Source organism: Gobio gobio (assembly GCF_949357685.1).
Source record: "Gobio gobio genome assembly, chromosome: 12".
In the NCBI taxonomy this organism is placed as follows: Eukaryota; Metazoa; Chordata; class Actinopteri; order Cypriniformes; family Gobionidae; genus Gobio; species Gobio gobio.
This window is the reverse complement of record NC_137105.1, coordinates 44920294-44945127: the sequence shown is the minus strand read 5'-3', so window position 1 is coordinate 44945127 and position 24834 is coordinate 44920294. Positions and strand designations below refer to the sequence as shown.

The following is a 24834-nucleotide window of genomic DNA, read 5'->3' as shown; positions in this document are numbered from 1 at the left end:
GGAAATGTACAAAATATCTTCATGGAACCTGATCTTTACCTAATATCCTAATGATTTTTGGCATAAAAAGAAAAGTCGATCATTTTGACCCACACAATGTATAGTTGGCTATTGCCACAAATATACCCGTGTGACTTATGACTGGTTTTAGGGTCCAGGGTCACATGTAATGTTTTTTTGACATATTTATTTGAAGAAACTATTTACTTGCTTTTAGCAGAGTTAAGTTCTGCTTCCCTTATGCCTGTGTAAATTAAATAGATATGCAGATAATGCTTAAAACTGCGAGATATTCCATCCCTTCCCCCTGGAATCTCCACTGCTAGCCTGCTAATCCAGACCCAAGCATCAGGATAATCACAGCTCAGTGTAGGACTGACACAGAGAGGAGAGGACAGAGATTTCCTCATCATAGCTCACTGCTCAACCGCTGAGATGGAGAGAGATACTAAATCACGCCATCACCGCACGCCATCAGCACTATAAGTAGCTACAGCAGCGGACCGGACACACACAAACACTCGCTTACACTCGCACACTGCAGCAGTTAAAGATCTAGAGACTGGTTGTCCGACAGACAGCATTGCAACGCAACGCTGCACCAGCACAAAATGCATTTCTGACAAAACTGCAGCATATTCAGTTCCAATTGACATCTGAAATCTCAGAGCGCTGCAGGTTATTGTGTGTGTACGGCACTCGGCTCAGTGTGTCTGATGTACTGCAGGGCTACCTGGAGTAGTATATAATAAATATAAATGTTTTGTGTTGTCCCCCCCCCCCAAAAAAATGTGTTATATATTATTTGAGGGGTCATATGAAACTATGTCTAAATTGACTATGTCTATAAGTCATTTAAGACTCCCGATATAGTGTATGTGATAGTGTGTGGAATAGAAAACAATGACTCTTTTTCCATTCATTTATTGTGTTAACAATTGTAAAGAGAAATGCATCATGGGAAAGTGGTGCCCGGTCTGTCTGATCTCTTTAATTGCTTTGACATGTTGGGAACTTGGGAGGCATGCGCACACATATAAATACACTTTAATCAGTCTTTGTAAAGTTTATCAAAGGAGGTGTCTTCCTCCTTATCTTTACTTAATCTGCTGATGGGCTTGGGATCAGAGCTTCAGTGCAGCAGGAGGAAGGATTAAGGAAAATAGTAATCTCAGGGAGAAAAAGACGGCAAGGAGGAGGGAGAAGGAGGCAACTCTTTTGGAGTCGTGACATATTAACGTCGAGTAATTCATTGTCTGGTGGATTATACACTCGTGGCAAACGCTCTGAGAGAACTGCTAAGGCCAGAGAAGAGGAGAGACCGATGAATGGCCAAGGAAAACTCATTGGGGGACATTTCACTTAAATTCTCAAAATTTCACAGCCTGTTTTTTTCCCCCTCCTATTATCCTTTTGCGAACTCTGTAGCTGCACTGCAGAACCAAATGGGAAACTGGACTCGCCTGCCATTGGTTGGGAAAATGGACCCTCCGCAAAATCACACCATTGGTTGAGCCAATGTTGAGAGAAAATGTGCTTTGTCAGACCATGGATTCTCAAACAAAGTAAAGCTTATCTTAACACATTATGCTAGGATGGGAGGACTTTATTTATTTTTTTCATTAATTGAATTAAAGTGTTTGTTTTTTTTTAACTAACGTTTCTATTTTAACACGTAATAAGGAAAATCATATCTAATTTAAGATTAATTGATGATTATATTAATTCCATATTTGGTTCATTCATATTTCCATCTCAATTAAATATTTGATGCCACATTATATGATAATTTAGACTTGAAAAAATTATATTAGGGCTGTCAAAATATTAATCGCGATTAATCACATCCAAAATAAAAGCTTGTTTATAATATTTGTGTGTGCGTACTGTGTATAATTAATCTTAAATATATACATGCATGTGTGTATATTTTACGTAATAATTATACACAGTACACACGCATATATTATGTAAACACAAACTTTTATTTTGGATGTGATTAATCATTTGACAGCACTAAAATATATATTATATTAATTTAAATATTAAATAGAATAATTTCTGAAGTGGATACTGAATGGAAAACACAAACAAAAACAGTTATTAACAAAAATAACTTTAAACTGATCCCATGTGAGCACTGACACACACACACACACACACACACACACACACACACACACACACACACACACACACACACACACACACACACACACACACACACACACACACACACACACACACACACACACACACACACACACACACACACACACACACACACACACACACACACACTGATTGCATTAACCGGTTCCCTGTCCTATGAAACTGTATCATGCGACTCTCTCAGCCAGCCACTGACATCACACTGGCAGCAGCAAGCAAGGACAATTATGCAGAACTACCTTTCCCTCCACCATCTCTCTCTCTCTCTCTCTCTCTCTCTCTCTCTCTCTCTCTCTCTCTCTCTCTCTCTCTTATACGTTATTTCTATACCTTCCTTCTCCCCACCCACTTCTGTTTCTCTTCTTCTCTGTGATGAGAACAGCAGGATGAAGACAGCAGCAGATTTATGTTCATCCCTCTACACCCCCCCCCCCTCCCCACCCCCAGCTGAGCGACCGCATTGACTTTATTTCTCACAATCTCCCTCTCTCTCTCTCTCTCTCTCTCTCTCTCTCTCTCTCTCTCAGTGTGGAACCGGGACAGTGATCTGCTTTAGTTCTCTAATGTGTGCAGGAGATAGCGCAGGAGTGTCTGTTATCTTTGCTCTGAGCGCTTAACATTAAGACCTGTGCTCAGTCTGAAGCGGTAGATACATCTGACCCGCTCCTATGGCAGGCGGAGAGTGCGCCCTTTGCATGTGATCCATTTTGCATGTGTTTGCGTGTTGTTCTGTACGAATTCAGTCACAGCCAAGGATAAAACTGACACCCCAATGGTGTATTTTAAGTATTTTTAAGATACCTTATGCCCCAGAGGACACGTGTGTGCTTGTGTACTGAAGGTTTAAAATATGTATCTACTCCAAGAGCACAAACACCTCTTTAGAGCAAGAGGTCAGTGTTGGTGTGTGTGTGTGTAATCTTCTGTTTATTCACACTTTAGCTTCACTTGAGCAGCTCTACACTCTAAAAAAAAAAAGGTTCTATATTGCACCAAAAATGGTCCTTTGCTCGTAATCATAGGGGAACCTTTTTTAGTGCTATATAGCACCAATTTTGGTGCTTCAGTGGTTCTTCAGCGGTTCTTCAGAGGTTCTTCAGCGGTTCTTCAGAGGTTCTTCACCGGTTCTTTGACTAAGGTGCTATATAGCACCTCTGAAGAACCGCTGAAGAACCACTGAAGCACCAAAATTGGTGCTATATAGCACTAAAAAAGGTTCCCCTATGATTACGAGCCTTTTTTTTTAGAGTGTAGTTGGCCTAGTTTTCCAGATATCTTCACACATGTGGTCCTTTCCGAGTTTGCCACTGTGACGACAAGAGATCCTGCATTGCCTATGAGCAAGAGCCCATTCAAGCTTAGGGAACACGTATTTGTATCTATGATATTTAGATTGCATTAAAGTGACAAACAATATCTCGTTATTCGTCCTATTTCTATGGTAACATGCCAGGTGGACCTTCCCACACAAGACTTGGACCCAAGTAGCTTTCCTGTATATTAAATGCAAGATTTTTTCCCACCTAAACAACTTACTTTTTTTTTTTTTTACTAAATTCCGCCCACAGCCTTTTCAGAAGATTTCATTGGTCATGTGACTCACAGTTCTGGCTGACTACACAATGCTCAACCAAATAGTATTAGTATAGCGTTGGTAGCACATCCTGATAGAAAGCATTACTGTTTGTCGCAAATGGATCCATGATTTTTCTGAGCTCTGAATTGAACCCATAAAGTCTGAACTTTTCATGACAGGTGATTGATTGAGTTGACCAATGGGCATCGTGATGGTCTGAAAACGAGGTGTGTTCAAGCGCATTGTTGGCGCGCTGCTATTTTGAGGCAACTAAAAATGACTGCGCCATTGACCAACAAAAACCTGGTCTAAAGTCAATAGTTCAGTATTTTTTGTGTTATTTAAAGAGCGCGTTAGTAATGTGCGCCTATAGGCGGGTTCACAACATGCGTAAACACACACATAGGGACACACAGCAGCACACAAACATTTTTAAATATTAAAAATAAAAGGATTTTATGGATAAAAAGCAATGAAAATGTAAGTTATGTGCTCTTAGTTTGAAACTCTACAGTTGTAGTGCATTGCTGCCCAGCAAAAAAAATGCGTTTAAAAGATAGCTGCCCAAGCACAGCCCTGATGTCTAGGCTAAAACAAGCCAAAATTTGGGCTGTCAGTGAAAAATGTAATAGATGTCTAACCATAGACCAAGAATAGACTAGGCTACGCATAGAACATGTCAAAGAAATGAAACCAAACCCCTTGTAATCACTGTTGACTTTGCTTACATTTGCATAAATGACATGTAACCAAATTCAAGGTAATTTTGGCTAGTAGTGGGTTACTCATAGCTGGACTATATCGGGTCTATAGTCAACCAAGAAGATGAAATGACGGCTATTGCCTGCTGGGTAGTGTGATTGAGCATATAAACAGAGAGGTACACTGTAAAACATTATCTTCACATTTCACATTAGTTATCACATTTTATCTTTTGTCAAATCAACTTAGATAATTCATGTGATGCAGATATTTCTTTTTAGTTTCTATTTATCTCCTTTGTTGTATTAACTCAAATTTTTAAGCCAACCAGGTAAATTACTTTTTTAAGTTAAATCAACTACAGTTGTTTTTACAGTGTAGAAACCTATACCCTGCGACTGTTAAAAACTATGTTCTATATCATATAAATGTTATCTGGACGTAATACATTTGCCATGTTGTCATTGTCATGTAACTTAGCCTACAGTATCAGTTGTGTCACTTCATTGCCATTCACAACCCCCTCTCATGGCCTCATGTGATAGTAAAGTCTTCATCAAATGCACACTTCAGAATCTGATGTTTTGCCTACTGTTTTATAATGGATTCATACATACAACTCATGTCACATACTGAGTTTTGCCTTCTAATATTTAGTAGGGAAGTGGGCATAATTGTATGCAGGGATGGTGTTTTGTATAAAACGCAGCAGAAATTACCATTCGCATGTTTACATTTGGAGAGTCCAATCAAGTCAAACCTCCCGCAGGTCTTTCCTTCCCTTCATCTTCCCACAGTGCTGCCGCTCAGAACTTATCTGACTTATATGAGAAAGGAATGATCAAAATACAAATCAAAATGCTTGGGGATCACTATAAAGCACTGTAATGCTCTTTTGCAATTTGACTTGTTTTTATATATTATATGAATAATATGTATATATTTACTGAGGATAGGTTTATGTGTGTATGTTGTGGGATTAGATGAGTGGGATTTCTTATCTTTCTATCCCTGCTTGCATGCTGTCTGTATTTTCCATGCAAACACCCTCCACTTCCTGTGCCTTTCCCAAACTCTCTCTTACAGTCTCCCAGCAGTGACTGAGCACCCAACCCAGGTGCAGATCTGGCCCTGAGCTCAGGTGCTGAGCAGGGAAAAGAACTCTGCCAACTCGGATGCGGCTAAAGTGTCGAATTAGCAACAACGTTTTTTGCTCTTCCTGCTCCTCATCATCATTAACCTGATGAGGAAGGTGAGAGGACACAGAACAACTGCAGGACAGACACTTAGTCGAGAGCGTTCGACAATTTGTTGAACTCTTGCTCTCCGGAGAAAATGCTCAGAAGCGTATTTGAATCCGCAGAAGAGAATGTGGCAGGCATCCTTTTCTTTTTTTTCTGAAGACCGCTTTGATTTTGCAGGCTTGCACCAGTTTAAGGTGCACGTGCGTGTGAAAGCTGAAATCAAAACTTAATGAGTAATTACAGGGAAAGAAAGCTGACAAGGGGTAATTATTTGGAGATAACAAGTGCTCTTTAAGATCTCTTATTAACATTTGGGGAAAAAATCTTAAATTTGCTGTCTGACAGGCAGGGCTCCGAACACGTTCAAGGACAGAAAACAAAGACGGAAACGAACTACATTTTAACAGGAACATAAACAAAAACGAAATGAAGTTTAATCATTCTGAACAGAAACTCTTATTTGAAATTAGCATTAACCGGTTGATATTTTAATTTGGCAGTCAACCAATCATGAATTCAAATGAGACGTCGATGCATCCAAAGTGAGTGAAATGCCCGCGCTCAGCTGTTAAGTCTTCATAGGTAAGTCGCTGACATTAGCTTTTGGATCTGAGAAGTTATTCAGAGGCTATGTCACCACACGTGAAAGTATTATGATGAATGGCAGGTCATTTCTAGCCTGACGTCGTCATACTCAGATTCTAGTCAGAATATGAGTCTGATACTGCTGCTCCATTGGGCTGTGATTATGGGGCGAAAATACCTCTGCATTTAATTGGATCAGAGCAACGGAGCGACGCATAGTTGTCAACAGAACTCAACTGCACACACACTGGAAGAAGTAGAAGAAGAACATGAGTGTAAACGATCTTTCTGGTGTTGTAAAAATAGTTTCAGCACACACCGAGTACTTACCAACACGATCATCATTTTTGAGAGAAATAGTAAAGGTGAAATGCATACACGAACAAGTTCTCCGTTTGGGAAACTAATTCAACCCAAGCGCTCTTCGGTGACGTGAATGATTTTGTTACTGTTGATCGTCTGTCCATCGTCGTATAAAGCCCGCCCTGACAATTTGATTGGTCCAAACAGCTGTGGTTCGAGTTGCTCCACAACGGATCAAGTCCAGACCCGACCTGGAATGTTGTGGGCAGGGCTAAGTTCGGCTGGCATCCAGGCTAGGTAATTTCCAGCGTGTTGTGTGTTTTGAAACCAGCGAAACGTACAGTTTTGTGTACAACGTCTAGGCCTGCGGAAAAACAATTTTTTTTTCAATAATTTTGTATTTTTAGTATTGTGGCTTTATGTTTCCCAAAATCGAGCTCAAATGGAGTTACGAGGTTTTTCACCAGCGAATGCCGGAGGTTTGTGTTTTGTCAGTCATTAGAATGGCCGCATTTGAGACAGTAATTTCAGCATTATACATTTTCATCAACTTACAGGTTACAGCGTTTATTGTAGCTATGTGGGCGCTCAGGTTTTCCTGACGTTTAATATATTGGACCAAAATCTTGTGTTATATAAGGTGAAGTGCTGTATAGAGCGCAAATACTAGACTGACACTTTTCTCTGCTCCTCAGATACATAAAATATTAGCCTTTACAAACATGTTTTTGAATAATGAAAACACAGTACTTAGTCAGTAGCCTATAGGCTAAAAAAAAGGTAAAACAATTACGTTCATAATTTTTTTTACTATAATGTTACTGAAGGAATGCATGAACCGAAACATTAAAATACTGATTCTGTTCGGAGTGAACCGATTGGTTGGGTCAATTATATAAATAATTTATATATATATATATATATATATATATATATATATATATATATATATATATATATATATATATATATATATATATATATATATATATATATATATATATATATATATATATATATAGAGCCAAAAACTAACATTTTGCACACAAAACTTTTCACGCAGCACGCGAGTAACAAAATAAGTTCCCTTTTGCGTCTTCTTCCGCTTAAATATTTAAATGGCCAAGGTGTAAAGTCCCGAGCGTCACGGTTCTTTACGTTCAACATTGCATTGTTAGAATCCATACAAATTTTACCGGCAAATTGGCGACTAACACAGTTTCAAATAGGCTACTCGCCAGCACCGATTTTTTACTCACATTTTGCACTAGCCGAGTATTAATTTTAGGCCCTGTATGTATGGGCCTATATCTTACTACCATTAAAAAGTTTAAGATGATTTATTTGAGAAAAAACCCCCAACTAAATTGATAAAAAGTGACAGTAAAGACTTCAACATTGTTACAAAATCTATTTGAATTAGATGTTCTTTTGAATGTATGACAAATGAAAAATATTAAATCAACAAAACTTTGTCTTTAACAGATAATAATAAGGAATGTTCTTGAGCTCAAAATCAGCATATTAAAATAATTTCTGCAAGATCAGTGGAGTAATGTCTGCTGAAAATTAAGCTTTGCCATCGAAGAAATAAATACAATTTTAAAAACAGTTATTGTAGGCCTAAATAGTAAAAATATTTCACAATATTATAGTTTTTTTTGTTTGTGTTTTTTCACATCAAGTGCAGCCTTGGTGAGCACAAGCCAAATTTATAATAAATGGTATTATTACCATTTACAACAACTGTTTTATGCACTGCAGTTCAATGTCAACATCATTGAACATGGCTTTTAACATCCCACGTTTCTTTTCTTCTCTCTGTGCAGCGTGCTGTTTGTGTGATGTGCCTTGGCACAGATAAGTAGATGGGTTATGCGGTCACTGAGTGAGCCAGCGAATGCCGCAGGACAAACCGCTCACGCGCGCATTCAGCGGTCATCCGCTCACTATGCCTGAAAATAAGGTCACCACGGCAACACGCGACACCCTGATGACGACATGCTGCTGTCTGACCAGAGCCATCCGCTGCACGCAGACATACACACAATCAATCACCATCCCCCACCCCCATAACTGATCTGTTCCTAGTAAAGGAACAAATATAAACCACGCTGAAGTACACAAATCAAAACCATGTTCATCCTGACAGCGATCAGCCCGCCAGCCGCTCTCATTCACATTCAAAGAGTCAGAGCACCAGCCTCCATTTTCAAACATAAATGTATCATGACACAAATCTGATTCACAAGAACTGTGTTTTCAGCCCAGCAAAGTAATTTCTAAAAGCACTAGACATGTTAGCAGGAGTCTTCAAGAAGTGTAATGTCCTACCGCTAAAATAAGTGCATCTTAACACTTTAACACTTTTGAGGTAACCTGAGATTGCATTAAAGGTAGGGAAGGCAATTTTCGGAGCGGCTAGCAATAGCAAGCTAGCTTTGAGAGCATGAGATCCCACCCTCCCGTCAGAGCCCTCTCCAACGCCCCGCCTCCTTCAAAACAGTATATCAGTATATATGTTACCGGCAATGTGTGAAATCCGGCATTGTGTAGAATGCCTCGGGAATATATAGAATGCCCGAAGTTTGTTGGCAAAGTATGAAATGGTTTATATTTCACACATTTCCTAGGCATTCTACTGACTGGTCCCGCTACTTGTGCTTGGGTCTTTGTTCGGCAGTGGTCGTGCCGGTAGCGAAACACGCGAGCTTCCACACCCGCCACAGAGGCTCGCCCCTATTGTTCCCAGACGGTTGTTGTGCCACGATGTCGGAACAGGAAAAAAGTGTAGTGCTATTCAATATGCCAATCTAGCCTTTCCTTGCTGCAACAAGTAGCTCAACACCCGTGGGCGTCAGAAGCAAAAACATATGTGGGGGGATCCTCTCCCAGAACAAATCTTACTGGAGTAGATGTAATTTACATTAAATCAAGCATTCTGTGTTAGTTCAGGCAGGCCACGGAGTCCAAAAATTCCAACCCCGCCCATATCAGCTGATCCGATTCCTATGCACTCGATTGGCAACTCTCAAACAGGGCGCCTTACTTAAGCTTCACTTCAATCTGCCTGCTTGGCTGCTTCTGCTGCACGCTGCTTTGCAACCTACCTCCTCCCCAGCTCCTCCTTAAACTGTGTTTAACTTAATCAATGTCATTCTGTTGTCATTGATGCATACTCTGTTCTAAATGGGGGATTTCGCTGCCCTCCCAGTTTAAAAATGGGAGGTTGTCTCCAGAATCTGCTGCTGTTCCCTCTCTTGGCTTTTCGTGGAACTCATGAAAAGGATGGGGAATTTAGAACAGAGCCATATCGTCAAATGTAAATTTTGTTGCATAATATGCCAATAAAATGTTGACTAAAAGTTTGTCTATGGTGTTTTTGACTTAAATGGACCTGACTGAAGTACAAATATTCGCCTTGTTCATTAAACATCTGGTTGGGCCAGACAAAATCTTTTATAGCTGCAATAGTGTAGGGGTAAGATGCATGCCATCAAGTTTTGACACAAATCGACCCGAGGTTCGAATCCGCCTTTTGCCGAACTCGCTCTACTCCCTTTTCCCATCACATATCAGATCGGAAAGGCATTTATTTTCAATAAAAATGAAGAAAATATTAGAAAAGTGAAAATAAAGTGTCTAACGTGTTTAATAATACGTGTTTATCAGTTAGGGGTAGGTAAACAGACATGTGCTGAATTATAGACGGTAAAAGTGAGTGGGTCCAATATCATTGGTCGGAAAAAGTGGGTGGTTCCGACACCCATGTCAACTCCACTTCTGCTTTCGTGTTTTTCTGGTTGGAACGTCCTTTACTTGATGTCGTAGTTCCTCATTCATTTTCGAAAACACGTTCAATCCTAGTAAAGGCGTGTTTTGATACTTTGTCTAGAGTGTGCTTGTCATTCTGTATAATACCCAATGTAATGTATAGAATGCCTAGGAAAAGTATGTAACAGACATTTCACACTTTGTCTAAAAACTGCACGCATTCTATATATTTCCTAGACATTCTATAAAATACCTGCTTTTTATATTGCCGGTAACATAAGCCGCATTTCCACCGCAGGAACTTTCCCCAGGAACTACGAACTTTGGGGTGGTACTCGGTGTGTTTTGACCGCAGGAACCAGGGTCTAAATGACGTTTCCGGGTAAATATTTCCCCCTCCAAGCGGCCCTGCTCGCGAGGTAGTAGGGCTGGGCGATATATCGCATGACATTGTTAGGCGCATCTCGTCAGTAAAGCCGGTTCCTTGATTAGTAGTAAATCGCCATCACCTGCTTTCAGATAGAGCGGCATTTACTACACAATTACTACGCAGACAGTAGCAGGTCTGTGGGGTGGGGGGTTTCCTGTAAAAAAAGTTCCAGGTACAAATTGTTCTGTGTAATTTCCGTGGAAACGGGGCTATATATACCAACCTCCCGCAGTCTCTTTTGCCCATCTCTTGAACCAACACGGAAATGCAATTCATCGTCTGGCCGCTTGGGACAGGCTCCAGAAGGGAGCAGAATCTCATTGAGCCCCATGTTAAAATGCCCAACTTTATAGCAGAAAAAAGCATGTTTACAGCCTGGTACAAATTGTGGTTTTGGTCTAAATAGCTAATTTTGCCCTTCATGACAACTGTGAGGGGGGTGATTTTTTTTAAACTCATCCGTTTAAATTATATTAAGCCTTAAAGTTCTGCATAATGAAGGGCGTGGCGTGGATTGCCACTATGGTCGAGCTAGGCGGTGTGGTTTAAGCAACCAGGCACCTCAGCTCCACCCACGTCCCGCCTCGTTGCCCATTTTCAGTTATCCGGGAGTGACGCACGATGATGCACTACCAAGTGACGTCACGGACACTATCTACATATTTTTTTACAGTCTATGATATATATACATATATGACATAGGATGTGAAGAGACTTTCAACCAGCATAACAAAAATGATTCTGGAACAAATCGCCTACCCTGCCTTTAATGATAACGGAAGCTCATCTCACCCATCTGGGCGGTTAAAAAGTCAGTGTGAAATGTGGACAGACAGGGTGATCTCATCAGTATTCGTAAGTTTTCATGCGAAACCTATGATTTAATATTTGGATAGACACGAAAGCTACAATATTAACGTATTGACAGCATCTTCTTCTGATGAGATCAATGCTCAGACAAAATCTGATAGCAGGACTCTCATTTTTCAGTGAACTATGGAACAACTACGATCATACAAAAACGTTTTATATGTCACATTTATCTATTTTATTAAAATACCGTTTTACATGCTGTCAACGCATTGTTATTGTACAGAGTCTGTGCCAATGTCGGAAGTGCATCAAGTGCTTCATATATGTAGAAACATTACGTGTGAGTTTTTGTCTCACATACCACCTGAAAAAGCATGTGCAGACACATCTAACATCACACAAACATGAAAAGGCACATCTCAGCATACTTGTAAACTCATGCAATGCACAAGATAGACCTGCACACACACTGCAGGTCAAAAGTTTTTGATCTGTACACTGTGAAAAAAATATTTAAAAAGTAAGTTACCTGGTTGCCTTAAAATTTTGAGTTAATTGAAATAAAAAATGTGAGTTAATACAATGAACATTTGAGAATCGACATCACCCTTTATTCAAATATTATTCAAATATTTTGTAAACGTATTGCGTGATTGTGTGTTTTATTTGTAATAATGCAGTGAAACATGCCAAATTGTGCTATTTTCATGATTTATAACAACATTTTTTATTTATTTATGTGGTTCAGATACAATAATATTTTGAGTTTCTATTTATTAAACCAATTTCCTTCATTGTATTAACTCAAATTTTTAATTTCAATGAACACAGTTTTTTAAGGCAACCAGGTTACTTTTTTTCTTTAAGTTAGACCAACAATATTTTTTTTACAGTGTAAGATTTTGAATGTTTTTAGAAGAAGTCTCTTCTGCTCACCAAGGCTGCATTTATTTTATAAAAAATACAACAACAAAAAAACAGTAATATTGTGAAATATTATTAAAATGTAAAATAACTGTTTTCTATTTGAATATATTGTACAAATTTAATTTATTTCTGTGACGCAAAGCTGAATTTTCAGCCTCATTACTCCAGTCTTCAGTGTCACATGATCCTTCAGAAATCATTCTTATATGATGATTTGCTGCTCAAGAAACATTTATGATTATTATCAATGTTGAAAACAGTTGTGTAATTTTTTTTTTTTCAGGATTCTTTGATAATTAGAAAGAACAAAAAACAGCATTGTTTTAAATAGAATGAGCTTGGTTAGCAGAAGAGACCTCTTCTAAAAATATTAAATATCTTACAGATCAAAAACTGTACATTAAAGCATTGGAAAGCAGTCTTTTCAATGAGTAGAGCTAGACATCATATGGGAAGGAAGCTGAGAGTGTTAAAATACATAGGCTATTAATACACAGATAAGTGATCCATTAGTAGACTGACTTCCTGAACAGTGTAAATGACGAGGACTATGACTGTTAAAAAGGCTCAATCAAAACATCCCTGACCAGTCAGAAAAACTGACTTAACCAATGACATAAGTTTGGGGCGGGGCTATTTGTTTACCCAGTTATTGTTTTTGCAATACTGTTTGGTGACACTAGTGGCGCAGAAGTTACAAACTTCACCTTTAGACTGCTTGTAGGGTTAGTAATGCTGTTCATCAGGCCCTTGAGAACACACACACACACACACACACACACACACACACACACACACACACACACACACACACACACACACACACACACACACACACACACACACACACACACACACACACACACACACACACACACACACACACACACACACACACACACACACACACACACACACACACACACACACACACACACACACACACACACACACACACACACACACACTCCTTTCTCTCTTGTTCTTTGAGATGTTTAATTAGACTTTGAATTACTCATTAATCTTCTCTGTGCACTGTTGCAGATGTTCTGTATGCATATGCTTGATCTCTCTCTGAGTGTGTGCGTATGTGTTCATGTTTTTCTATCCCGGCAGGGACTGCAACCTGAATGCGCACTGACTCATGGGGACTCGTGTCACCGTGGGGACCTAAATTGAGGCCCCATGAGGAAACAAAGTTTTTTGGAAAATGTAAAAATGCAGAAAGTTTTGTGTGATGGGTGGGCTTAGAGGTAGGGTTAGTGTAATGGGAGAGAATATACAGTTTGTACAGTATAAAAACCATTACGTCTATGGAGAGTCCCCACAAAGATAGTAAACCAGACGCATGTGTGTAGGAAGACGGGCAGCTTCAGCAGAGCTCAAACATTAAGGATTACTAACACACTAACACACTGTATATATCTGGTATTAACATTCTTTTCAGGTGAACTTATCACAAGCGGCCAGTGCCAAATACAAGTGTAAACACGGTGCAAAACGTTTGCGATCTGTACACTCAGAAGACATGATACAGAGGTAGTCAGAAACACACTGGACCACATCGCATTTGTCTTAGACAAAATTAAAGGACCTCATACTCACCTGTCAGTGATCAACTGTACTAAAACCTGGGGGTTTTGCTGGTTATGTGGCGTTTTTTAAAGAGAAGGATGCAAAATACTTCATGGAATGTTTTGCAATTAATAGCACAGATTATGTGAAGCACAAACAAACTACAGTTAATATATATTTGTGGTGACATTAAAATTGAATTGTTTCGCCCAAACACTTGTGATTGGATCACCTGAGACAGATGCTAATACCAGATACCAGCATATGTGTAATTGATTGCAGGGTCAGCCTGGCAAGATATGCTATCATTCATATTCATGCATGAATGTCCACCACAGCGCCACAGAGAAACCTGTGAGAAGTTCGACATCCGATAACAAAGACAGACAGAAAGGAAAACATATGGATATGTAAAAAATGAAGAGAGACATTCTGGGCAAAGAAAAACACAACTAGCTGAAACTAAGAAAGAAGGCCAGCGTTTGTGAGAGAGATGAGAATAGACGCTTTCTGTCATTTTATATGATGAAGATGAACGACCATGCTACCGTCAGCCAGCCAAACAAAAAACAGACTACACAACGCCTCTCTCTCCTCCTTTTCAGTGCCTCCAAGACAGTGCGTCTACCCATGACACACACATACACAGGCACATAAATCATAAAACACGGCTCATATGGTGACCCACATACAGTACACAGAGGGCGAAAGAAGAGAAACAGAAAGACCCTGTCCTATAAGATCCAAGCCAAACAAACGCATGGACAGATGGTGCAGAATATTACCTTACCTGTCTCCTCACTATGAAGACACTTACTTACAGTCCTCCTTTTCCATGCTATACACACCAATTTCAGCATGTTTTTGTTGTGTATAGTCTAGACTCTAAGAGCAGAGAGGATTTGTAATGCAGTCTATTGTACTACGCTCAGCCTTTCACGCACACTTACATGGCACAATTGTGTTTCTGCCAAAGACCCGGGATCAATATAACCAGCTTTCACCCAAACACACTCTCACACTGAATGCAGAAGTGTCTTTTAAACAGTGCAGCGCACAATGAAGAAGCTCTTACGGTGTTTACTGCAGCGTATGAGTGTATATTTTACTCTTTTGAGGAGTGTCTTATGATTTTGACCCAAGAGAGAAGTTCAGCTTGAATATTTGATGCGCCGTGCAGCTCTAAAAGTGTTCAGATATGCTGTTGTCAGATATCTGGTGTGTGTGTGTGTGTACCAGTGTTTGAATTTCTGGATGGTGTGCCTAGCGATGGTGATCTTTCTGTACACTCCGTCTATTTGCATAAGTGTGCAAAGATCCATTACATTACAAATATATGTATATATGTCAATAAAAACACCATTAAAAATGATGCAAACACACCTGCACTCTCTCTCTCTCTCTCTCTCACACACACACACACACACACACATTAGGTCATGCTGCAGTGTCCCTCACTGCTTGGTAGCATCAAAACAAAACCTGCTTCATCACAAAACGCAACCATAACCACCTCTACACTATCCTCTGCCATGCAACTACGATACAAAACCACAACATAATGCGTTTTTCCTTTTAAAAATACATAAACATATGAGATATAATAATAGGTATGAGGAAACTTCTAGACAACAAAAACGTACATGCAGATATGCAAGCACAAACACATACAGGCATACAAGCGATTTGGCTTAAAAATGGGATTTATGCAGGTCTTGCAAATTATGTATGGACACGCGCACGCACACAAACACACACAACCAGATGCACACATTGCAGTGCCGATGGGATGGGGTACTGTACGACTGTCCTGTGTAAGTCTAGAGGATGAGATGGTACATATGGGAGCAACACACCAGACACACACAGGACATTGCCACGAGCCGATGTGTGTGTTACTCACAGTTCTGAGTAGAGGATGTGCAGGTTGCCCACATTGTCTGTGTAGTTTGCTGGACTGAGCCAGGGCAGAACCAACAGCAGGAGAGCCTTCATGACTCTCTCTCCAGGGTCCTCTGTCTTGAGTCTCTCTTTCTTTTGCTTTCTTTCTCTTTCTCTGGACTGAATGCAATCTTTCCTATCCGTCTTCCTCCTTGCCCCTTCCTCCTCCACCTCTACTACAGTTCTGACCCCCCCACCCGCCTTTCTCTCAAGTAAAATAGCTATTCTTCCTTTTCCTTTTCTTCCTGATTCTTTGTCTTTCCACTTTTCTTTTTCTCCTCGCCTCCCTCAGACTTTTAGCCCGGTCATCTCAGCAGTAGAGAGATCAGCAGCAGTAGAGGGAGAGGTAAAGACTGGGAGCGCTGCCAGCGGAGGAGAGCAGAGAGCGCAGGATGAAGAAAGACTCGAGAAGAAAAGGAGGCTGGAGCAGGTGCACGGGAGCCGAGGCGGAGAAGAAAAGAGAAGGGTGAGGTAAAAGGAGAAGAGGAGGCAGAGAGCTGCGTTTGCTGGCACGCCGGTCGGGTGCGATGGTTGCGTTGCGGTCTAATCTGTCCTGGGCATCGTCCAAGTGTAAGAGGATTTACGCTCACGAGCCCACATGCTGCTGTGAATGTGAGAGAGAGAGAGAGAGAGAGAGAGAGGGTATGTGTGAGTGTGGCAACACAGCGTCTGACTTATACTGCAGCATGCTCTAAAGAGAGAGAGAGAGCTGGGGCGAACCATCTGAAACGAGAGAGAGGGGGAGATGCAGGTTTGGGTGGTCCATCTATCATTGTCCGTACGCCTCAAGGGTAGAGCATGTGGCAAAAACCACCCCCTCCACAGAGAAACGCTTCATTCAGCCATTAAGGGGTGTGTGTTTATGTGTGTGTATGTAGGGGATAGACATGTGGATGGATGGATGGATGGATGGATGGATAGATGGATGGATGGATGGATGGATGGATGGATGGATGGATGGATGGACAGAAAGATATGAATGGACAGATATAGATAGAGATATGTCAGATAGATAGATAGATAGATAGATAGATAGATAGATAGATAGATAGATAGATAGATAGATAGATGGATGGATGGATGGATGGATGGATGGATGGATGGATGGATGGATGGATGGATGGATGGATGGATGGATGGATGGATGGATGGATGGATGGATGGATGGATGGATGGATGGATGGATGGACAGAAAGAGATAGATAGACAGATATAGAAAGAGATATGTCAGATGGATGGATGGATGGATGGATGGATGGACAGAAAGAGATGGATAGAAAAATATAGAAAGAGATATGTCAGACGGATGGATGGATGGATGGATGGATGGATGGATGGAAAGAGATGTATAGACATATATATAAAGAGATATGTCAGATTGATGGATGGATGGATGAAAGAGTTGGACAGACAGATATAGAAAGAGATAAGTCAGATGGATTGATAGATGGATGGATGGATGGATGGACGGACAGACTGATGAGTGGACTTATAGATCAGTGGATGAATAGATGGACAGAAAGAGATGGACAGACAGATATAGAAAGAGATATGTCCGACAGACAGACGGACGGATGGACAGAAATAGATGGATAGACAGATATAGAAAGAGATATGTCAGATGGATTGATGGATGGCAGGATGGACAGACAGATGAGTGGACTTATAGATCAGTGGTTGAATAGATGGACAGAAAGAGATGGATAGACAGATATAGAAAGAGATATGCCCGACAGACAGACAGACAGACAGACAGATGGACAGAAAGAGATGGATAGACAGATATAGAAAGAGATATGTCAGATGGATGGATTGATGGATGGATGGATGGATAGACAGACAGACAGATGAGTGGACTTATAGATCAGTGGTTGAATAGATGGACAGAAAGAGATGGATAGACAGATAAAGAAAGAGATATGTCCGACAGACAGACAGATGGACAGAAAGAGATGGATAGACAGATATAGAAAGATATATGTCAGATGGATTGATGGATGGAAGGATGGACAGACAGATGAGTGGACTTATAGATCAGTGGATAAATAGATGGACAGAAAGAGATGGATAGACAGATATAGAAAAAGATATGTCCAACAGACAGACGGACGGACAGTAAGAGATGGATAGACAGATATAGAAAGAGATATGTCCAAAAAGACAGACAGATGGACAGACGGACGGACGGACAGAAAGAGATGGATAGACAGATATAGAAAAAGATATCTCCAACAGACAGACGGACGGACGGACAGTAAGAGATGGATAGACAGAAAGAAATGGATAGACAGATATAGAAAGATATATGTCAGATGGATAGATGGATGGAAGGATGGACAGACAGATGAGTGGACTTGTAGATCAGTGGATAAATAGATGGACAGAAAGAGATGGATAGACAAATATAGAAAGAGATATGTCCAAAAAGACAGACAGATGGACAAACGGACGGACAGACAGAAAGAGATGGATAGACAGAAATAGAAAGAGATATGTCAGACCGACACATAGACAGACAGATATATATATATAAACACATTTATTGCTTGAATATCCTTCAATCATTCTCCAAACAAACAATAACTCACAAGGTCTCGTAATCAGACAAAAAAAATGGCTATGCTTTATAGATCCCTGACCTTTACAGCGCTTTCAATAACTGTATGATTTGGTGACATTATAGCATATGCTATCATCAATACTGCATGTGCTTAAGAGCCCACGAACAGCCTGAGGCGCTACATCCCCCCCTCTCTCCCAAGATCTGATCCAGCTCAGCAAGCAATAGCCGTCATTTCATCGTCTCGGTTAACTATAGACCCGATATAGTCCGGGTATGAGTAACCCACTTCTAGCCAAAATAACCTTGAATTTGGTTACATGTCGTTTTTGCCAAAATATCTTGTGAGATGTATGATATTCCATCATGTAAGCAAAGTCAACAGTGATTACAAGGGGTTTGGTTTCATGTTCATGTTCTAGATGACCAGTCTATTCTTGGGCTATGGGCTACATTTTCACTCACAGCCCAAATTTTGCCTTGTATTAGCCTAGACATCTATTAGACGTCTTTTTAATGCAAAATTGCTTGCTGGGAGGTTTCCAGGAAAGTCACCAAATGCATGCAGACACAAGCAAACACAAAAGAAGCTGACACAGACCAACATACAATAGATAGATTGATAGATGTGTAACCACGCTCCATTTTTTCCAGCTTTAAATGTCCTTCAAACACTCAAGGTCACGCAATCAGACAAAAATGGTTGCGGCTTTATAAATCCCCAAACTTTACAGCACTTTCAATAATTATGATTCGGTGAGAGTATATGTGCTATCATCAATACTGCATGTGAGCCCAAGGACAGCCCGAGGTGCTACATTCCCTCCTCTCTCCCCAGATCTGATCCAGGATTCCAGGAAAGTCTGTACACTGCAAATACATGCAGACACAAGCACACAAGCTTACACACACTGACAGACAAAGTGCACCCGGACCCGCTTGACTGCAAACACAAACACAGACCAACATAGAGTACAAGACAGAAACCTCTCTACATTTGGTACTCCAAAGCACATGCAAATAACATGCCATCTAAAAACATCAAAGCTGACTCAAGACAACAGGTCTTCTCACCACACTGTAATAAGTCACCAGTGTGAAGGAAGACAGTTTAACATCACATGGCCACAAAATGCTGGGACACAAAAACAATCAGAAGCAGCTGATGCTGAAAAATGCTATTGAGCTTACATGCAAGGATTCAAAAGGAACTCTGTACAAAAGAAGCCTATTCTTACATGGAGAGAGTCTTTGGCTGATCCTCACAAGTGCTTGTTCCTCTTAAGTCCCGTCCCATTTTGAACGATGTCCAACTTTACAGTCCTGGACCAACTAGGACCACTGGCTTCCAGACCACATTGGAGAAAGAAGGGAGAGGAAGAGAAAGACAAAGAAAGATGAACTGACAGCCCAAGAGCCCAGTATAAAAGAGGGAGATGTGGGAGGGGAGAGGAGGAATAGTATGGAAAGAAGCAAGTGTGGGTTTTTCGGTTGAATGGAGAAAAGGGCAAGTTGATTATGTTTCCGTAAGTGGAATTTTAAATGAGAGGGAAACTTTCCATTAACGACAGTAACAAAATGCAATTAATTTCATTTGAGGCCCTCAGGCTTGCGGAGCACTAATGATTCAGAAACAGTTCACAGAAACAAGAGAGACTCCACCATCCTGAAAATGGTGAGAGTGCGGGAGAGATCCAATAAAAAGCATTAGTTAGCATAACGTCCCCAAAGGCACTGAGGTGGAAGATATCCTAGTCGGTTAAACAGAGGTCACTGTGGAGTTGCTACCTCTGAGGAGCCGAGAGCAAAAGAATCCTCTAACGAAACAAACAAACAAACACAGACTCGACACATGTCTTCTATTGAGGCGAATCACTGACAAGAGTCTTTTATGAATGACAATGAAGAAAGAGCTGCTTATGAATGCCAATGAGATGAAGTGTGAACTCAATACATCAGTCACATTCAGCAATTCAAAACTTGCTTATACAGTTCAAAACCGACTAAAAACGAGTCCTTACTGAAAATGTCCTTCAAACCTCAAGACTAAAATGTTGGGGTCAACATCCTATGCTGGTCCTGGAAACTGAATAACATTCTTTTTAACCAATAAGATTTTAAGTTTTGGTTTTGGCATAGGCTTGGTGATGGGGTTAGGGGTTTGAACATCATAATTATAACTCTTACCATTATTTTTTTTATCATGATTCCATCTGGTTGTAAGCATTAAGATGCGGTCACTTTTACAGTCGCTTGGCGATATTTCATGGCCGATATCCAGTCATTTTAACGGGAATTGGCCAGATAAACTTCCGGTGGCCAATCATTTTCCCTATGCAAATCTGCAGGCAGAGACTCGTAACTTACCAACAAAGCAAAACAGAAGACCCGCAATGTACAATTATAAGATTATCAATAAAAAGAGGCTATTTGTAAAGTAGTTATTTAGGGTTTGTTTGTTTGCTTGCTGGCAAAATAGCTTTCGATCTTCATTTCAACGTCATTATTCCCATATTTCATTCATGGTATTTTGTCAAATCTGGACCCGCTTTTATTCACCTATGAAATTTTGCCGACCAATGAGAAATGTGACCGCACCTTTAAAGGGGTGGGGCTATTCCATGCATACTGAGCTTTTTACACTGTTAAAGACTTGGATTCCCATACTCCTTCTGGTTTCTCACAAGTTTCTGAAAGTTTTTTTTCCGAGTATGGGTCTGCGTGACGTCAACAAGGGCGGAATTTCCTTGTACGGGCCATACGGGCAATTCTCCCGGAAGGGCTCGCGCGCGACCAGAGCCCAACAACACGCTTTGTTCTGCTTTAGGGAAGTCGTTGGCTGCGCTGCACAGGTCACAGGACTTCAACAATGTCACCAAATAAGTGTGTTTTTGGTTGCCAAGGCAAGACAACCCTGTTCAGCTTCCCAAAGAACCCAGCGTTAAGGGCACAGTGGTTTTTCCGGAGCAGCAACGTAGTTGTGCAAGTGTTTTTGTTTGTTCCCTGCATTTCGGCGACAATTGTTTTATAAACAAGGCCCAGTTCGACGTCGGATTTGTAGGTCGTCTAATGCTGAAGGATGGAGCGGCCCCAACGATAAAGGTTCGCGGTCGTGCGGTGGAACCGCAGGCGGTGAGTAAAACTGCTTCAAATGTCTGTGTTTTTGGCTATCGGCTCGTAAGTGCACATCAAGTAAACAACATGATGATCACGTATAGTTAATTTATCAATGGAGCGTGCGATGCAATTTACCCAAGCCGCTAAGCAAATATATATATAGTTACAGTACATACCACATAGAGACGTCCTGCTGAATTCGTCGTTGTTGCTGCTCCTGTTCAATTTCAGCCTCCGGATCAGATTCTGGATTATATATGTATGGCTGAATCTGATTGATAGCCATGGTTTATTTAGGATAACGTTCCCCCCCCCCACGTTTGGGATGTAACAGCTTTCAGACGTTCTCAATGAAATAGCTGCGCTCGCTCGTGATTCTTTAGCTCCGCCCACACGATACGCCTCCATCCGCTCGGTTTTATTTGGAAAGACTCTGTTCAGTGTATCTTTCTTTTATAAATATAATAAAACTAAAGACTTTGCGGAGATATGAAGGATGCAATATTACTCTAAAGGTACTCAAGATTGACATGAGATTGACAGAAACTGAGTGTTATACCCCCTTTTAAGGTGGGGTTCAGGAATGTAGAATGATCTGAAAATTGGCAAACACTTGGGAGCAGCTTGGTTCATGAATATTAAGTAAGCAACGTTACTTAATATTCAATACGCCTACTAGTCCTAATTGATTTGCTGAAAAGTAAATAAGTGTTTCAATTGTTAGATGGCTTTTAACTGTTTGTATCAATGCAATGGTTTGGCTTCTACTGGCTACAGTTTCTTCCTTTTTACTGCTACCAGATAAAATACAACTACAAATTTTCCCCCTAAAAAACAATTACAAGGGTTGCTACGCCCCTGGTAGTATTAGGGTGATGATTGTTTGAAAGCAATATTGCTCCAGGACCAACAAAAGATGAGTCCTACTTGGCTAAATTGCATTGTGCATCTTCCAAACCTGTATACCACCATCCTAAATTTTATCAAGAAGCTCAAATCTTGTTAAGACCACTACAATCACATCAAAAACAGCTCTGAGGGCGATTTCCTCACCGGCTCCTGATGTGTCCCTCCATTTCTCCCCGCGACAGCACTTCAGTGCAATGTTCGGTAAAGGGGCAGGACACCATCAGTTTATCCAGCAGCTTGTGGACCAGCAGGCTGGACTTGCGGCAGGACTGCAGCATCAGCGGAGTGCGATCCACCGGGCAGAAGTCGCTCTCCAGTAGGAAGTTTGTCAAACACTCTTGGCAGTAGGTGTGTCCACACGGGGTGTCCAGGGGCCGGATCAAAGGCTGAAGGCAGATGTGGCACATGAGGTCATCGTCCACCTCCTCTTTGTAGGTATATTCGTGGTTCTCCTCCTGTAGGTGCCGTTGTCCACAGACATGGCATAGGTTTGGAGGAGGGGAGGTGGGACTGACTCCTGTTGCACCACCAACGGGCATCGCCACAGCGCCCGCCTCTTCCTGATCACTCATTGCGTAATGGTAGGTATAGTGTCGAAGGCCAAAATGTTACTGATTCTTTGTAGTTGGAGGGCTTTGTTGTGTCAGGTTGCGTTTTGAGCCATCTACCTGTACAGGAGGAGCAAAGAAAGGAACTGTCATTTTTATGGCAAATAGGTGTGTCCACATGATAATCTTGTTGGCTGTGTTTGCTGGAAAGGCAGGTCGCACACACCCAAAGACACAGTTTAGCAAAAAGAGGCCAGCAGAAATAATCTACCCATTCCTCATCGCTCTACCTCTATTTTTAATTCCCTGAGTCGGCAGAAGGATGAATATCAAACTGATCCAAATCTCATTTTATATTCCACTGGCAACAGAAATATCAATATTGCACCTGAGATTCTTAATAAACCCCAGTTGGAGAAAAAGAAAAAAGATATCGGGCCAGATTTAACAACAGCTTGCACCAGTGCAAACCCTCTTTTGCTGTTAAAAAGCTACTGTCAGGATTTACTAAAGACACGCTAATTGGACATTAATTTTGTGGCTGACCTTATTGCATATGCATCTGTAGGAGTTTCCCTTTCAGAAGCAAAACTTAGAGGAGATTTAATCATAGATGAATCATGCAAGGCAATGCTAAGGTTTACGCTAGCCAATTTACTGGTATTTGCACCATTATTTACCCATCAAAAAAGCATGTCTTAAACGAAGCGCTAATTTGCGCTGCTCTTGATAGATTGTGTTGGTCATTGTGGAAATGATCCGGCTTTCCACTCCAATCAGCACTGGTTTGGAATTGTGCTCTCACGCTAATTTGCCCTGTTTAGTAAAACTGATCCATAAACTGGAAGTTATACAGTGAAAGTTTTTAGCATAGTCACACAGAAAACAGCCCTTTTGCTAGCATTATTCTGTTTACCAGAAGATTGAGTATTGAGGTTTAGCTGGCAGCTATTTTTGAACTATAATTTGGCTTGATGTGAGCCTCTTATTTGATAATCTGGCTAAGAATTGTTTTTGAGTGTGTGTTTATATGTAGAGTTCACATACATTCCTAGATTAGCTTTAGCTTAAAGGGCTAGTTCACTCTCAAGTGACTCAAGTGATTTTGTATTATTTACTCCCCTTCATGTTATTCTAAACATGTAATTTTATCTTTTTCAGAAAGTGGACTACTGTTATGATATCTTTATGGTGCTTTATTTGACTTTTTAGAGCTTGAAGGGACAGTTCACCCAAAAATGAAAATTCTGTCATTGTTTAGTGAAGCTCAACTTGTTTCAAACCTGTATACATTTCTTTCTTCTGCTGAACACAAAGGAAGGTATTTGGAAGAATGTTTGTAACCAAGCAGATCTCGGCAGCCATTGACCACCATAGTACCCCCCCACCCCCCTAGAAGAAAGAAATTCTTACAGGTTTGGAACAACTTGAGGGAACAACTATCCCTTTGTTAGAGAAACAGCTGTTTCTCTCTATAAACTGTTGCTGTAAGCTAAATTAATAAATGTTCCACAGGGAAACTAACAGAATACTGGTTTGGAACAACGTGGGTGAGTAAATAATGAGAACATTTTCATTTTAAACTTTATCTTGTAAAATAAGTCCTGTGGTCAAGACGTCCTTGCTCAATACTGAGTGCGTCACCACACCTGTTGTAA

The 24834-nt window shown here is 40.7% G+C and overlaps 1 protein-coding gene across 4 annotated transcripts in view; it reads right to left on the bottom strand.

Moving 5' to 3' along the window:
- The window catches only part of lnx1 (ligand of numb-protein X 1), a 57769-nt gene that overhangs the window by 29748 nt on the left and 3187 nt on the right, over positions 1–24834 (bottom strand). For 2 of the 4 annotated variants that reach the window (XM_079830563.1, XM_079830562.1), the window contains exon 2: positions 22773–23296. In XM_079830563.1, coding sequence (XP_079686689.1) covers positions 22773–23200 — 428 coding nt within the window. In that variant the 5' untranslated portion in view covers positions 23201–23296. Of the gene's footprint in view, positions 1–16004; positions 16713–22772; positions 23297–24834 lie in introns of those variants that run through there. The other 2 variants (XM_079830564.1, XM_079830565.1) reach the window with 2 other exon arrangements.